Source organism: Balaenoptera acutorostrata, chromosome 9, assembly GCF_949987535.1.
Source record: "Balaenoptera acutorostrata chromosome 9, mBalAcu1.1, whole genome shotgun sequence".
Classification (NCBI taxonomy): Eukaryota; Metazoa; Chordata; class Mammalia; order Artiodactyla; family Balaenopteridae; genus Balaenoptera; species Balaenoptera acutorostrata.
The window spans coordinates 42,655,616-42,673,248 of record NC_080072.1 but is presented as its reverse complement, the minus strand read 5'-3'; the positions used below and the strand labels follow the sequence as shown (position 1 = coordinate 42,673,248).

The window sequence follows — 17,633 nt, the reverse complement described above, 5'->3', positions numbered from 1 at the left end:
TTCTATTTTTAGTTTTTTAAGGAACCTCCATATTGTTCTCCATAGTGGCTGTATCAATTTACATTCCCACCAACAGTGCAAGAGGGTTCCCTTTTCTCCACACCCTCTCCAGCATTTGTTGTTTGTAGATTTTCTGATGATGCCCATTCTAACAGGAGTGAGGTGATACCTCATTGTAGTTTTGATTTGCATTTCTCTAATAATTAGTGATGTTGAGCATCTTTTCATGTGCTTCGTGGCCGTCTGTATGTCTTCTTTGGAGAAATGTCTATTTAGGTCTTCTGCCCATTTTTGGATTGGGGTGTTTGTTTCTTTGATATTGAGCTGAATGAGCTGTTTATATATTTTGGAGATTAATCCTTTGTCCGTTGATTCATTTGCAAATATTTTCTCCCATTCTGAGGGTTGTCTTTTCGTCTTGTTTATGGTTTCCTTTGCTGTGCAAAAGCTTTGAAGTTTCATTAGGTCCCACTTGTTTATTTTTGTTTTTATTTCCATTACTCTAGGAGGTGGATCGAAAAAGATCTTGCTGTGATTTATGTCAGAGTGTTCTTCCTATGTTTTCCTCTAAGAGTTTTATAGTGGCCAGTCTTATATTTAGGTCTCTAATCCATTTTGAGTTTATTTTTGTGTATGGTGTTAGGGAGTATTCTAATTTCATTCTTTTACATGTGGCTGTCCAGTTTTCCCAGCACCACTTATTGAAGAGACTGTCTTTTCTCCATTGTATATCTTTGCCTCCTTTGTCATAGATTAGTTGACCATAGGTGCGTGGGTTAATCTCTGGGCTTTCTATCTTGTTCCATTGATCTATGTTTCTGTTTTTGTGCCAGTACCATATTGTCTTGATTACTGTAGCTTTGTAGTATAGTCTGAAGTCAGGGAGTCTGATTCCTCCAGCTCCATTTTTTTGCCTCAAGACTGCTTTGGCTATTCGGGGTCTTTTGTGTCTCCATACAAATTTTAAGATGATTTGTTCTAGCTCCGTAAAAAATGCCCTTGGTAATTTGATAGGGATTGCATTGAATCTGTAGATTGCTTTGGGTAGTATACTCATTTTCACAATGTTGATTCTTCCAATCCAAGAACATGGTATATCTCTCCATCTGTTGGTATCATCTTTAATTTCTTTCATCAGTGTCTTATAGTTTTCTGCATACAGGTCTTTTGTCTCCCTAGGTAGGTTTATTCCTAGGTATTTTATTCTTTTTGTTGCAATGGTAAATGGGAGTGTTTCCATAATTTCTCTTTCAGATTTTTCATCATTAGTGTATAGGAATGCAAGAGATTTCTGTGCATTAATTTTGTAACCTGCAACTTTACCATATTCATTAATTAGCTCTAGCAGTTTTCTGGTGGCAGTTTTAGGATTCTCTATGTATAGTATCATGTCATCCGCAAACAGTGACAGTTTTACTTCTTCTTTTCCAATTTGTATTCCTTTTATTTCTTTTTCTTCTCTGATTGCCGTGGCTAGGACTTCCAGAACTATGTTGAATAATAGTGGTGAGAGTGGACATCCTTGTCTCGTTCCTGATCTTAGAGGAAATGCTTTCAGTTTTTCACCATTGAGAATGATGTTTGCTGTGGGTTTGTCATATATGGCCTTTATTATGTTGAGGTAGGTTCCCTCTATGCCCACTTTCTGGAGAGTTTTTATCATAAATGGGTGTTGAATTTTGTCAAAAGCTTTTTCTGCATCTATTGAGATGATCATATGGTTTTTATTCTTCAATTTGTTAATATGGTGTATCACATTGATTGATTTGCGTATATTGAAGAATCCTTGCATCCCTGGGATAAATCCCACTTGATCGTGGTGTATGATCCTTTTAATGTGTTGTTGGATTCTGTTTGCTAGTATTTTGTTGAGGATTTTTGCATCTATATTCATCAGTGATATTGGTCTGTAATTTTCTTTTTTTGTAGTGTCTTTGTCTGGTTTTGGTATCAGGGTGATGGTGGCCTCATAGAATGAGTTTGGGAGAGTTCCTTCCTCTGCAATTTTTTGGAAGAGTTTGAGAAGGATGGGTGTTAGCTCTTCTCTAAATGTTTGATAGAATTCACCTGTGAAGCCATCTGGTCCTGGACTTTTGTTTGTTGGAAGATTTTTAATCACAGTTTCAATTTCATTACTTGTGATTGGTCTGTTGATATTTTCTGTTTCTTCCTGGTTCAGTCTTGGAAGGTTATACCTTTCTAAGAATTTGTCCATTTCTTCCAGGTTGTCCATTTTATTGGCATAAAGTTGCTTGTAGTAGTCTCTTAGGATGTTTTGTATTTCTGCGGTGTCTGTTGTAACTTCTCCTTTTTCATTTCTGATTTTATTGATTTGAGTCCTCTCCCTCTTTTTCTTGATGAGTCTGGCTAATGGCTTATCAATTTTGTTTATCTTCTCAAAGAACCAACTTTTAGTTTTATTGATCTTTGCTATTGTTTTCTTTGTTTCTATTTCATTTATTTCTGCTCTGATCTTTATGATTTCTTTCCTTCTGCTAACTTTGGGTTTTGTTTGTTCTTCTTTCTCTAGTTTCTTTAGGTGTAAAGTTAGATTGTTTACTTGAGATTTTTCTTGTTTCTTTAGGTAGGCTTGTATAGCTATAAACTTCCCTCTTAGAACCGCTTTTGCTGCATCCCATAGGTTTTGGGTCGTCGTGTTTTCATTGTCATTTGTCTCTAGGTATTTTTTTATTTCCTGTTTGATTTCTTCAGTGATCTCTTGGTTATTTAGTAACGTATTGTTTAGCCTCCATGTGTTTGTCTTTTTTACGTTTTTTTCCCTGTAATTCATTTCTAATCTCATAGCATTGTGGTCAGAAAAGATGCTTGATATGATTTCAATTTTTTTAAATTTACTGAGGCTTGATTTGTGACCCAAGATGTGATCTATCCTGGAGAATGTTCCGTGCGCACTTGAGAAGAACGTGTAATCTGCTGTTTTTGGATGGAATGTCCTATATATATCAATTAAATCTATCTGGTCTATTGTGTCATTTAAAGCTTCTGTTTCCTTATTTATTTTCATTTTGGATGATCTGTCCATTGGTGTAAGTGAGGTGTTAAAGTCCCCCACTATTATTGTGTTACTGTTGATTTCCTCTTTTATAGCTGTTAGCAGTTGCCTTATGTATTGAGGTGCTCCTATGTTGGGTGCATATATATTTATAATTGTTATATCTTCTTCTTGGATTGATCCCTGGATCATTATGTAGTGTCCTTCCTTGTCTCTTGTAACATTCTTTATTTTAAAGTCTATTTTATCTGATATGAGTATAGCTACTCCAGCTTTCTTTTGAATTCCATTTGCATGGAATATCTTTTTCCATCCCCTCACTTTCAGTCTGTATGTGTCCCTGGGTCTGAAGTGGGTCTCTTGTAGACAGCATATATATGGGTCTTGTTTTTGTATCCATTCAGCCAGTCTATGTCTTTTGGTTGGGGCATTTAATACATTCACGTTTAAGGTAATTATCGATATGTATGTTCCTATGACCATTTTCTTAATTGTTTTGGGTTTGTTTTTGTAGGTCCTTTTCTTCTCTTGTGTTTCCCACTTAGAGAAGTTCCTTTAGCATTTGTTGTAAAGCTGGTTTGGTGGTGCTGAATTCTCTTAGCTTTTGCTTGTCTGTAAAGCTTTTGATTTCTCCATCAAATCTAAATGAGATCCTTGCTGGGTAGAGTAATCTTGGTTGTAGGTTCTTCCCTTTCATCACTTTAAGTATATCATGCCACTCCCTTCTGGCTTGCAGAGTTTCTGCTGAGAAATCAGCTGTTAACCTTATGGGAGTTCCCTTGTATGTTATTTGTCGTTTTTCCCTTGTTGCTTTCAGTAATTTTTCTTTGTCTTTAATTTTTGCCACTTTGATTACTATGTGTCTCGGCGTGTTTCTCCTTGGGTTTATTCTGTATGGGACTCTCTGCACTTTCTGGACTTGGGTGGCTATTTCCTTTCCCATATTAGGGAAGTTTTCGACTATAATCTCTTCAAATATTTTCTCTGGTCCTTTCTCTCTCTCTTCTCCTTCTGGGACCCCTATAATGCGAATGTTGTTGCGTTTAATGTTGTCCCAGAGGTCTCTTAGGCTGTCTTCATTTCTTTTCATTCTTTTTTCTTTAGTCTGTTCCGCAGCAGTGAATTCCACCATTCTGTCTTCCAGGTCACTTATCCGTTCTTCTGCCTCAGTTATTCTGCTATTGATTCCTTCTAGTGTAGTTTTCATTTCAGTTATTGTATTGGTCATCTCTGTTTGTTTGTTCTTTAATTCTTCTAGGTCTTTGTTAATCATTTCTTGCATCTTCTCAATCTTTGCCTCCATTCTTATTCCGAGGTCCTGGATCATCTTCACTATCATTATTCTGAATTCTTTTTCTGGAAGGTTGCCTATGTCCACTTCATTTAGTTGTTTTTCTGGGGTTTTTTCTTGTTCCTTCATCTGGTACATAGCCCTCTGCCTTTTCATCTTCTCTATCTTTCTGTAACTGTGGTTTTTGGTCCACAGGCTGCAGGATTGTAGTTTTTCTTCCCATTTGTATATCTTCTTTGTCCTTTGTCCATTTAAAAATTTGGTCATTTGTCTTTTCACTACTGAGTTGTAGAAGTTCTTTATATATTCTGGATACAAGTATCTCAGTAGATTTATGATTTGCTATTTTCTCACATTGTGTTGTCTTTGCACTTTTTTGATAGTGTCTGTTGACGCACAGAAGCTTTTAATTTTGATGAAGTTTAATTTATCTTATTTTTTCTTTCATTACTCATGGTTTTGGTGTCATATCTAAGAAGGGTTTGTGTAACTCAAGGTCATGAAGATTTACTATGTTTTCTTCCAAGAGTTTCATAGTTATAGCTGGCTCTTCAGTTTAGGTCTAGGATCCATTGGAACTAATTTGGGGGGATGAAATAAGGAAGAGGTCCAACATTCATTCTTTAGCACATGGATATCTAGTTGTCCCAGCACCGTTTGTTGAAAAAATTTCTTTATATATTCTGTACATGGTTGGCTCTTAAATGTTATAAAATCAGTTTCTACCTTTTAAGATGTGAGCATTAAATGAAACAACATGTATGAAAGTGCTTTGCATCACGCAGGGCATAGTTGGCTCTCAACAAGGTCTTGGCACCCTTGTCCAAAAGCAATTGACCATATATATGAGGATTTATTTCTGGACTCTCAATTCTATTCCATTGATCTATGTGTCTATCCTTATGCCAGTACCATGCAATCTTTGTTACTAAAGCTTTGTAGTAAACTTCAAAATTCTTCTTCTTTCTCAAGATTGTTTTGGCTAATCTGGATCTCTTGCATTTCCATATGAATTTTAGGGCCAGCTTCTATATCTCTTGTACCAAAAAAGCCAGCTGGGATTTTGGTAGGGATTGTGTTGAACCATAGATCATTTTGGGGAGTATTGCTATCTTAACAATATTAAGTCTCCTGAACCATGAACGTGGGTATTTTTCTACTTATTTAAGTCTTATTTAATTTCTTTCAACAATATTTTTTAGTTTTCAGAATACTGGTTTTGCACTTCTTTTGTTAAATTTATTCCTAAGTATTTTATTCTTTTTGATGCTAGCGTAAATGGAATTGCTTTCTTGGGCTCATTTTTTGATTATTCATTCCTAGTATGAAGAAATAAAATTTATTTTTTGCATATTGTTCTTGTACCCTGCAACCTTTATGATCTCATTTATTAGTTCTAATAGTTTTCCAGTGGATTTTTTAGGATTTTTCTGTATACAAGATCATGTCATTTACAAATAGAGGTAGTTTTACCTCTTCCTTTTCAATCTGGATGCCTTTTACTGAGGCCTGCTTTTATTTTATTTATTTAATTTTTTAAAGATTTTTTTTTTTTTGATGTGGACCATTTTAAAAGTCTGTATTGAATTTGTTACAGTATTGCTTCTGTTTTATGTTTTGGTTTTTTGGCATGTGGGATCTTAAGCTCCCCAGTCAGGGATTGAACCCGCACCCCCTGCATTGGAAGGCAAAGTCTTAACCACTGGACCTCCAGGGAAGTCCCGTGAGGCCTCCTTTTAAATGGGATCTATAGTAGTTATGTTTAGTTGTCCTTGCCATCTATTTTCTTTTTTATACTACTAATTTCATGTTAAATATATACAAACTAATGTATTAAGATCCTAATATGTCAATGCTAAGTAATTATTGAGTTTAAAAGGATTTTTTTGCCATTTTTGATATTTTATGAATATATTTTAAATTCGAGGGGAAATACAGAACGCATATAATGCAGGAAAAATTGAAGTTATTGACTCTGATATTGGTAATTAAAATCTTATCAGAAATTTGAATGTTTAAATATATCTTTATCCATACATTTAACTGTCTTGTTTTTACTTTTTATAATTATTTTTAAAAGTAGCTCTAGTGTGGGTAATTCTAAAACTCAATTTAGGTACAAAATATAAACAGCATGAAAATAATTACGTATCTTTATAATTATCAATAGTGTGTGTTAAAGTCATTATGTTAAAACATTCTTGTGATTGCAAATATTGAGTGAACTAAACTATGATAAAGTCCTTTTGGACTTTGACAAGCCAGGATATTATTCTGAGTTTCCACTGGTGAACACACCAATGAAATTTAGTATCTCTCTAATATCTTTGTGGTTTTACTTGCTGTCTACTCTCAATATAGTTTATTATTTCCTTCTTAATACTTTAAGATCCCTTTAGCAAAAACAATCTAGTGACTATAAATGGAGACAGCCACCCAATTACAAAAAAGGAAGAAACAAATATAAGATATTAAGGACATCAAAAGCACAGTGCTGATAGTGAAAACACTGTTTCTAGCTAGAAGATAAAAAGAGTTATATTGACTGAGTCATTCCTCAGTTTTCCATGCCTTTTCGGTTTTCATAGTTTTTCTTTACAGTATTTTATAAGGGGCTTCATGGAAGGAAAAAGAAGAGGAAGAAGGGTTGTAGTCAGGGTTACAAATGAAAGGTAATCTATCTGGATAAGATTTGAAAAGCATCTATGTTGAAAAGCTTACTTTGTTAATATATTAAATTCCTAAGTCTCTATACTATTTCATAAAACGTTATTCTCTAGGTTGGTTTTTCCTGTTACCCCGGCCATTATATCTAACCATTAAATAACAAATGTTTAGAAAATCAGAGGTTTGGCTTTTTTTTTTTTTTTTTAAATACACACTTCTCCAACACATTTATTTCTTTAAAGGAATGGATTTTGAAGAGAAAAAACATGGGGCAGAGAGGTATGGAATAGAAAATAAATACAAATATAAGCTGTTTTGCTAATTGCTTTATAACCACAACAAACTAGTACAGAGAATGCCCTGTACAAAACAACATAATAAAGATCGAGGTGTTTGTTCCCTTAGGCAAGGCTGAAGATTTCAGTCTCTGGTATTTGGAATTTAGGTTGCAGTCCTTGTTTTTGGATGGATCACTGGGTGTGTGGCACAGTCCCTGCTTTTAACCAGATTTGAACAGGAGAATGGCCACTTGGCCCAGGTAGAAGTAGATGAAGTGTTTGGTTTCATGTGTCACATAACTACCGAAGTTCCTCCCCACGATGCAGTGCCAGGTGGGGTTATACTTCTTGTCAAACTGCTTCTTGATATGGGCCGCCATGCCCTTCTCTATACTATATTCCTCCAATGCCTGAGTAGCACACTCCACCGAGTCCTGCTGCATCTCCTCCGACATATCGGCATTTTTGATCACGGTCACACATGGTTATCAAAGAGCAGGGGCTGGCCCACTGCAACGGTCTCCTGGGGGAGGGGCTGGCGAGGCTCAGACCCTTCGAGAGGAGCGGTCCCTACTGAAGCCATAGCGCATCTATCAGTCAGAGGTTCTTAAAAATTATCACTAGCTTGAGTAACAGAGCATCATGAGAATCCTGTCATGTCCTGTAAAGTAAGTGACTTCAGGGTCGTATTTAACACTGTTCCTCTCTATTAGCATGTATGTTGGAAATAGTATACTATTTTATGTCCATGTTTATAAATAGAGTCTATTTCTTAGGTATGGGAATCTCCTCCTTAGCCTCCTTGTGAGGATGTTATGTGTAATGCTGGGTTATTTTGCTTGTTCCTCAGATTCTAACGGTAGAATTAACCCTGGGCGAATCACTTACATTTCTTCGAGGAGTTGCTCTATTCCAGATGAGAGCTATGGCTGCCTGTCTTCAAACATTCCTGCACTGGAATTGATGGCTCTGTATGTGGCAGCTGCCATGCATGATTACGACCACCCAGGGCGGACAAATGCATTTCTAGTGGCTACAAATGCCCCTCAGGTAGGAACTACTTTTTCAGAAAGTTTGAGTGATTCTGAAATTTTACAGCCATACTGTATTTCCCTTTGTAAACCATTCTTCAATTGAATCATTTGGCCATTGGAGAATAACTCACAGCAGTGATATGACATGTGCTGAAGAATTAGGGAAAAATCATCTTCAACTGGAAAATAAATAAAATGTTCCTGAAAGAGTAATTCGCTACTTTTATGAAATTCTGGAGTCTTCGCTGTCAAAATCTTTGCCTTTGATCAAATTGATAAGACTTTGACTAGATGTAAGACTTACTCTTCCTTCTAGCAAGATCCTTCATATGCCTAAAAGCTATAATGACTGAGAACTGTTATTATTTTTGTTGTTGTCCTCTTTTTTTTCTCTAAGACATACCATAATATGCAGACTCTAAGTCTTTTAGGTCTGCATATATTCATGTATGTAAAAAATCTTCTAGTACATTATTTTTGTATTCAGTACAGCTGATAAGGTGCAAGATTCCTTTAGGGTCACAATTTGCATAAGAGGTAGGAGTTCCCAACAAATGGATACTGTAATTGCGATGACTTTAAACATTAGGACTTGGAACTAAATACAGTCAGCCCTCCATATCCAGGGGTTCTGCCTCCATGGATTCGATCAACTGCAGATCAAAAATGTTTGAAAATTTAAAAAATCCCAGAAAGTTCCAAAAAGCAAAACTTGGAATTTGCTGCATACTGGCAACTATTTACATTGTATTAGGTATTATAAGTAATCTAGAGAAGATTTAAAGTATACAGGGGATATGCGTAGGTTATATGAAAATATTACATCATTTTATTAAGGGACTTGAGCATCTGCAGGGGTCTTAGAACCAATTCCCTGCAAATGCTAAGGGATGACTGTACTTGGTTTTAAGCAGAATTTAGTGTGGTTGTGAATTTTTGTTTAGGCTGGTGATTCCTGAAATGTCAGCTTTGTATTTCTGCCTGCCTGCATTACAAAGAGCAAGTTGTCAATGATTGCTGAATTCATCTTACTTCCTCACTTTGTTGCTCTATGTTCAAAACTCAGTTCTGATTCTTTCATCTCTTATAGCCATTCTCTGTGTTCCTTTTCTCATTTCTCTCACACACTCCCACTACTTAAAATATAGGAGATAGATTCTCTACCCAGAACAAGAAGAGGATTCAGAGAGAAAGAGAAGATTAAAAGTGCTATGTAATTCATTTTCTCCAGTTAGACTTCATCTCTTCATAGCTCATGATTTCCACAGGTAACTTTTAAATGAATTTAAAAGAGATAACATTTGGAAAGTTATCTACTGAATCAGATATCATGTAGACAGAAATTATTCACTATTCTGTTCCACCCTCTGCTTTCATTCTCTCTTTATTAGCTTTGAGTATAGGTGAGTCAGACTTGTTTATTACCTCTTCTTCAAGGATATTACAAGTTAGTGAATTCTAGTGTTACTTGTGTTGCATGCAGATAATTGAAAACAATGACACATGAATGTAATTTATATAAGTTGTATACTCAAAACTGTTGTCCTGATCAAAATACAAACATGAAGTCTGGACACAATCAGTAACTATGTGTTATTTCTAAATTCTCATTGTTAAGGACTGCCAAGAGATGAAGCAATGGAAAGGGCTGGACTGGAAAGGAAATTGATCAGAGTTCAGCTATGAAAAAGTATAGCCTTTTACCTAGTCTCCTTGCTTACTTCCTGCTCCCCTTCAGTCTGGTTTCAACACATAGCAGCCAGAGTGGCCCTGTTTAAATGTGCATTACATCACTCTGTGTTCCAAGCCCTCATTCCTAGTAAAAGACAGTCATTACAGTGGCTCAGAAGGCCCTGCGCGATTTAGCCCCCAGTAATTCTCCTTTTTAAATTCACTCAGATCTAGCCTCACTGGCCTCCTTGCTGTTTCCTTCTATGTGCTGGCACACTCCCTTTCTAAGAACCTGGTCAGTTTCTGTTCTCTCTGCCCAGAGTGCTCTTTCCCCAGACATATATTGGGTTAGCCAAAAAGTTCACTTGCGTTTTTCTGTAACATCTTACAAAAAACCCTAACGAAGTTTTTGGCCAACCCAATATATAGCTCACTTTGTCACTTCTTTCCACCTGAAATTTCAAAAGCCCCTCCCTGGCACTCATTATGTTCCTCCCCTGATCATAACAATGGTCATTTAGCATACTATGTATTTTGCTTGTGTATTTTGTTTATTCCATGCCTCTCAGAGGAGTATAAGTTTCCAAGAGGGCAGGGATTTTTATCTCTTTTATTCCCTAATACCTAGAATGGTACCTAGCACACAAAAGGCATTCAGTAAAAATTTGCTGAATGTTGAAGGATCCCTAATTTCTTTGCTCTGCAGGACTGCTAAGCTTGTCTGAAATATACTCCATTGTTCCCAAAGTGATGAAATTCTTGAGACCTTCTTCAGCTAGTCCCTGTGAGATAAGGACTCTTTTGTGAAAGCCTGAGGCCTAACCTGTTTATTAGGTAATAAAGCAGTCTCTCTCATCTTAGGAAGCTCAATAGGTCTAATCAGGCCATAAATAGTGAAAGATATTATTGCTCTGGTATATGATAAAAAGGGACAATAGTGTATAATACCACCAACTGGATCAAGCATTCTTCATTCTCATGGTAAGAGAAGTGTGTGGGAAGACTTAGGAGGATTATTTTGAATCCTTGCCATGAGAGAAGGGGAAATATTTAGTCAGCTTTATCCTGGAGGGATGTCAGTATTAAAATTCTAAGAGATTTCTGAGCTATTTCCAAATGAATAGTTGGCTGAAAGATGGAGATTAGTGATTGAGATGTTAGAGTTTGTAGAATATTTTGATTTGGGGTAAAAGTAAACAAAACTTTGAGAATTGTAGATCTGAGACAGTCATAAATGTTTGTCCTCCCAAATATAGATCAAGATGGTGACTAAACAAGTACATTTTCTCCTCTTCCTCCTGATCAAAATAATAGTAAGGGATGAAGCTCATTACAACAGAGAGGAGTTGGCGGGAGGATATTATCACCAGTAGGTTAAAGAATTTCATACTGTTTCTGGAAAATGAAAAACATGTGGGCAAATATTACGAGATTATAGTATACTAGAAGGGAGCTGAGGCCTAAGTGGAACCCTAGAGACTCCTGATGCCATTTGCCCTTGTCTGCTCTACACACACACACCTCTCATATAACACACACCACACACCTTTAAGCAAAGCTACTGTATTTACTGCATTTATTTCCAGGCAGAAAACACATCTCTTAGATATTGAAGAAAATGGCCAGGAGAGATTTAGTACTCCGGAGTAAATCCTTCTCATTTTTGAAATCACACTGGTAATTCTAAAGCAAAACCTGCTAGGTAAACAGGCCCCATCCATGTTCACAGGATTCCTACTCATCCTTCCCAATTAAAGAGACTCAGCAATAAAACATACACAAGGCTATTCGATGCATACTGTGGGACGGGCACTATTCTAGGCAATGGTATTGAACAAAACAGGCAAAAAAAATATTCTGCCCCCATGGAACTTACATTCTAGTAAAGCAAGAAAAAACGAGTGTGTGTGTGTAAAAGACAGAGAGATGATTATGACATAAGTGCTAGGAAAAAAGTAAAACGGGAGGAGATAGTGCTGGCATAAAAGGATTATTTTCATGTTAGAGTTCTGTATCCAGCTAAGCTACAGTTGAGTGTTAAGAGCAAAATGAAGAGTCTCAGGTATGCAAAGATTTTTAAAAATCATGTTCCATCCATCCTGAGAAAGTTACATAAAAATGTGTTTTAGCAAAACAAGGGTGATAACTAAGACAAAGGGTCTTAGAAGATAATGGGATTACCAGAAATTTTAGAACCCAGAACTTGAGAGTAAAGGAATACCCAGATGACACCTGTTCATCAAGACTATTTCTTTAAAGAGAAGTACTTCTTTACAAAAAAAAAAAAAAAATTAGCTTCACTGTTTTCTACTGCACCTAATTTGTTTACTGCCTCTATTGGATTTTTTTTTTAAGTTAGGAATATTATTTTTTTAATGAAAACAGTCTTTCTTAATCCAAGATTTTTCATTCAGAAAAATTAAAATACCTTCTTTAATCTTATGACTATGACCTAGAGATTTTTCTGTTTCCTCCTTTTTCTTGTGTTTCAGAAGGAGACGTTTGTTCAGTTCAGATTTGGCATAGTCTTCCTGTTTGATCAAAGTCTTTATGTCTGATGGGTTTTTGTTAAGATTAATTCCGTCAGAGTTTGTATTAAACCCCTTTTCAAATCTTTTTGACTCACAGAGGGTAAAAGTAAACTTTATGATCAACTAATTTGCTTTGCCATGTTAGAGAAGTATTTGCTTGTGGAGATAAGGATGGGATCCATAACTAGAGAAAGCAGGTAGCAAGTTGCGTTAGCAAAATTCAGAGGATGTTAGTTGCTGCAGCTCTAAATTAGGGGGGAAACTGTCTTCCTTTTCTAGTTGTCATGGCGCTCTCAGTAAAAGCCAGCTGAGGCTTCATTATCTGTTTTACCTGGAATGTTTTCCTCACGGAGTTTAAGCTTGGCTTGTTGCTCTAAGTGCAAGCTTCCAGTATTCTTCTAAAGCAGAATTTGCCTCCTTACTGCTCCATGATTCTTGCCTCCACTCAGCCATGAGGTAGAGAGTTGACTGGGGTCCAGCAGGGGACTCCTTCTACTTATTCTCCAGGTGGGTTTTTCCTTCTTATGCAATGACTTAGATGGCCTTTCCTCAATCCGTTCCCACTTTTACCATGTCTTTAAAGCTTCCAGTATAGTGATTATATCTAGATTCTAATATTGACTCAGATTTCTTTTGGTCCCCATTTTATATTTCTTTGGTAATGTCAAAGGGTAATTTGGATGCTGCAGGAATTCTGAATTACTAATTTTTTCTTTTACTGATCTCACTAGCTGAGAGTTTAAGTCAGCTAGCTTTACAGGACACTCATTATACATTGTAGTTTATTGAGCTGGGAGTTTGATTACTTCTTCATGAACAAAGCTATTCTGATAATTTATCAGTCTTTATTGGACTTAAGCATGAATTAGTTAAATCACTATTAAATGCAAGTTGACCCCTTAGGAAGTCTTTGAAGTTTCACATGTACGTTTTAATTTGATACGTATATTGCAATATGATTACCACCATACTGATAGCTAACACCTCCATCACATCACATAATTAACTTTGTGTGTGTGGTAAGGACATTTAAGATCTAGTCTCTTAGCAACTTTTTATTATATAATATAGTATTGTTAATTATAATCACAATGCTGTACACTAGATCCCCAGAACTTGTCTTCAAACTGCACATTTGTATCCTTAGACCACCATCTTCCAATTCCCCCACCCTCTGGTAACTACCTAGTTCTGCTGTATCTAGAGTTCAGTCTCAGATTATACGTAAGTGATATCATACAGTATTTGTCTTTCTCCGACTTATCTCACTTAGCATAATGCTCTCAAGGTCCACCCATGGCAGGATTTCCTTCTTTTTCATGGCTAAAAAATATTGCATTGTGTCCATATATATTACATCTTCTTTATTCATCCATTGGTGGGCACAGATTGTTTCCAGCCTTTTTATGACTCACTGTAAAGTTTAAATCATATCATTGCTAACATAAAAATAAATGATGTAAAAAAAAAATCAAATGGTAAGTATCTATGCTTAAATCTAGACTATAGCTAATTTTCACAAATATGTAAAACAATCTAATTAGGCTCAGAATATGCATCTTAACTGAGATTGCGCAGTATTTTTATCTGTCCTTTTCCATTAGACAGGAAGCTCTATGAAAATAGGGACAATGTTTTAATTTTTATACTCAGCCTTTAGCACTGGCTATGAGAGTTCTTTTAATAATTACTATGCTTATTTAATAATTTAAAAAATTGCTTGCTTGTTAGAGATGGAAGAAGCTTTAAAAATTCTATATAATCCAGTGGTTTTTAAAATCTGTATTCCCAAATCCTAGACTACTGAGGTAGTACCTCAGGGTCTTCCACTAGAGTGAAGTGGAAAAATAGTGAATAAATCTACACCACTTGAACCAGAGAATTTGTGCTTTTACCTGCTTGATACTTCTCTGACTCCCAGGCACTGTGTCAGTTGGGAGTATAGGATGTACCCTTCTCATATCTGTGGGTCTCTGACTCACCATGCACAGTATTCCAGGTTCCTCTCCTTCAGTCACCACCATTGTTCATTCCATGCTGGCTAAAGAACAGTAATATATCCCTAAACCTGCTCTCTCTGTCCCTAATGACTTTATTAACAGAAGCTTTATCTAAGAAGGTTCACTGATTTAATGAAGTTGACCTCAAATATCAACTTTACATCTCTTGGTAGGCAGCGTGGTGTCTGCAAAGATGAACTCTGGAGACAAATTACCCTTTCGCTTACTAGCTGTGAATGCTGGAAAGGTGTACCTTATCCTCTTTGCACTTCAGTCTACTCATTTATAAAATTATCAGCCCTTCTTTACAGGTATTAACATGCCTGGCATGTAGTAGGTACTCATTGTATTCTTCCAACCTGATCCTAACTCTGTTTATTATTAAAGTTCAGTATCTTTGAGATGCCTGCCTCATTTTTCTTATTCCTTTTTAGGCAGTTTTGTACAACGACAGATCTGTTCTGGAAAATCATCATGCTGCATCAGCCTGGAATCTGTATCTTTCTCGTCCAGAATACAACTTCCTTCTTAATCTTGATAATGTGCAATTCAAGCGCTTTCGTTTTTTAGTCATTGAAGCAGTCCTTGCCACAGATCTTAAAAAGCATTTTGATTTCCTTGCTGAATTCAATGCCAAGGTTTGTTACGCAAATTAATTCCTGGTTTCAAAAGCAGAAATTATTGTCAGTGTTACTGACAAAAGGTAGTTTTGTTTGTTTTGTTTTTTTTTAAATTTTGAGAGTTTATTTGATCAAAAGCTGATTTGAATCAGGCAATATCCAGTCTAACAGAAAGGAGCTCCAAGGACCAGTATAAAATGAAAGACTTTTATAGGCACAAGGGGACAGGAAGTTATACTGGGCAAAAAAGCGGGTTGGTAATTGAAAAGTTACTTTTCTTTAGGGGATGGCCAGGTTCTATCAATCAGATTACCTAACTGATTAGGCCATTCCAAAAGGTATTCTTTTTAACATTAAGTTAGAATGATAAATCTGAAGTCATGAAGTCATGATAAATCTGACATAATACAATATATATGCCAATATTTTAAAAAAAATTATAACATGTCCAAAAATACTATTGCTTGCTACATTTCCAATTATGTCAGTTGAAGCTTTTAGGGACAGATTTGAGAAAGTTGTGCACAGTGCCAGGTAAGGCATTTTATGAAGTTAAAGATGTGTTTCTAAGAAGCCAGTTATGCCTACTTTGCTGCACCTGTTTCCCTTTATATTATTAAGTGTTTAACTGGCTGGTGTGGGACTGGAGAAGTACGTGAGAATAAGGCACTCATTGACCTACTGTTTATTGGGATTGCCCACTGCATGCAATCGTCCCAGTGAAGAATAAGGAATGAACAGATGGAAGTCCCTGTCCTCACTGAGCTCACATTCACTATGGAATTGAGAATCACTGCCCTTGTGTGATGGTACTAATGGGAGCACGTTCTATCCCTCAGAAGTTGGGGTGAAAAAATGTTGAGAACCACTGCTTTAGATTCCTGAGGGAAGGCTGCCCCACCTTTTGCAGGCAGGAAATCGTTTTCTTGATAACATGTGTGCCCTAAAGGAAGGTGTACCTTCAGGGTAGAGGAACAGGTATCAAAGGAGTACTAGATTCAACCTCCTGGAAGGAGACCTATATATGTCACTGTTGTGATATTTATAAAATGTTTATAAAAATCAGCAAGAAATTTGAAATTTCTTTAAACTTATTTCATCGCTGTATAGCTCTATTAACTTTTATTTTTATTTAATAAAAATTCATTTAAGGGCTTAAGTCAGAGTAAATAGAAGTTTTTATAGGTGAAAGATTATCTAGCCCAAAACTTTTGAATCTGTGTTCCTCAGAGATTTCTGTTCTGTAGTCTCTCAGAAAAATGTCACATGAGTGGGGCTCTAGACTACACAATTTCTTTCTTTCTTTTTTTTTTTTTGGCCTCCTGGCGAGGCTTACGGATCTTAGTTCCCGACCAGAGATTGAACCCGGGCCACGGCAGTGAAAGTGTGGAGTCCTAACCACTGGACAGCCAGGGAATTCCCTAGACTACACAATTTCAATCTAAAGAGCTCGCCTTTCTTTTAACTGTTTTCTGTAGTGGTGGTCTACATAAGAGTTCCTTTAACAAAAGAGGCGGATGCCAGGGAATTCCCTGGTGGTCCAGTGGTTAGGACTCAGGGCTTTCACGGCCGTGGCCCTGCTTCAGTTCCTGGTCGGGGAACTAAGATCCTTCAAGCTATGCAGCAGAGCCAAAAAAAAAGAAAAAAGAGGGGGGTAGATGCCAAAAAAAATCTACCATCACAAAAAAGTTCCAAAGCCACTGATCTGGCCTCTTCACTTTATTTCTTACAAAAGGAAATTTGAGTTCTTGAAAGGCATGGTAATTTGCCTGATAACTAGCATTTATTTAAATAACAATGTTAGCATTTACTATGAACTGTGCATTTTTCATTTGTTAATCCTCATGGCAATATGGCTAGATTGATTTTTCCTATTTTATAGATGAAGAAAGGTGGACTCAAGGAGCTTAAGTAATTTTTCCAGCGTTACGCAATGAATTAGTAAATCATTCTGAGTCAGGATTTAAAACCATAGAGATTAGCTTCTAAGACTTGTGTTCTTTCAACTATATCATATTGTCTTTTACAGTTAGATCCTTAAGTGTTCCTTTTTGAGATAAAAATAGTTATAATTCTTATATGATTTGTTTTTGCATATACATTTATATTTTATATTATATCGTATTATATACTAATGTGTATAATATATAATATACACAAATTACAATTTTCTCTGGTAATCACAAATATTGAAACCCACGGTTTGTTGTTCTGCTTGTACAGTGCTCTACTTCCATTGAAACAAAACTGTAAATGACACTTCAAAGAGAAATGTAACCCATAGAGGTACATGTTATGGCACAAACCAATTAAAAGAAGCATTTATTGAAATTCCTTCCTGTCCTTTGGACAGGAAACAGTTTTAAGACAATTTGGTAACAACAAAAAACTGGGGAATTCCCTGGCAGTCCAGTGGTTAGGACTCCACGCTTTCACTGCCGAGGGCGTGGTTTCAAACCCTGGTTGGGGAACTAAGATACCACAAGCCGTGCGGGGTGGCCAAAAAAAACCCCCCAAAACAAAAAACT

The 17,633-nt window shown here is 36.3% G+C and overlaps 2 protein-coding genes across 2 annotated transcripts in view; one reads left to right on the top strand and one right to left on the bottom strand.

Annotated features, from left to right (window-relative positions):
* PDE3B (phosphodiesterase 3B) overlaps window positions 1-17,633 on the top strand; it is a 185,900-nt gene that overhangs the window by 160,206 nt on the left and 8,061 nt on the right. Inside the window, exons 12-13 of the mRNA XM_007175153.2 lie at window positions 8,100-8,299; window positions 14,920-15,123. Coding sequence (XP_007175215.2) covers window positions 8,100-8,299; window positions 14,920-15,123 — 404 coding nt within the window. The remainder of the gene's footprint in view (window positions 1-8,099; window positions 8,300-14,919; window positions 15,124-17,633) is intronic.
* On the bottom strand, window positions 7,395-7,728 carry LOC103001809 (dynein light chain 1, cytoplasmic-like; the record flags this gene model as incomplete). The annotated part of the gene is made up of 1 exon (XM_028164712.1): window positions 7,395-7,728. A coding segment is annotated over one exon (258 nt), but the record flags the coding sequence as incomplete, so codon positions are not given.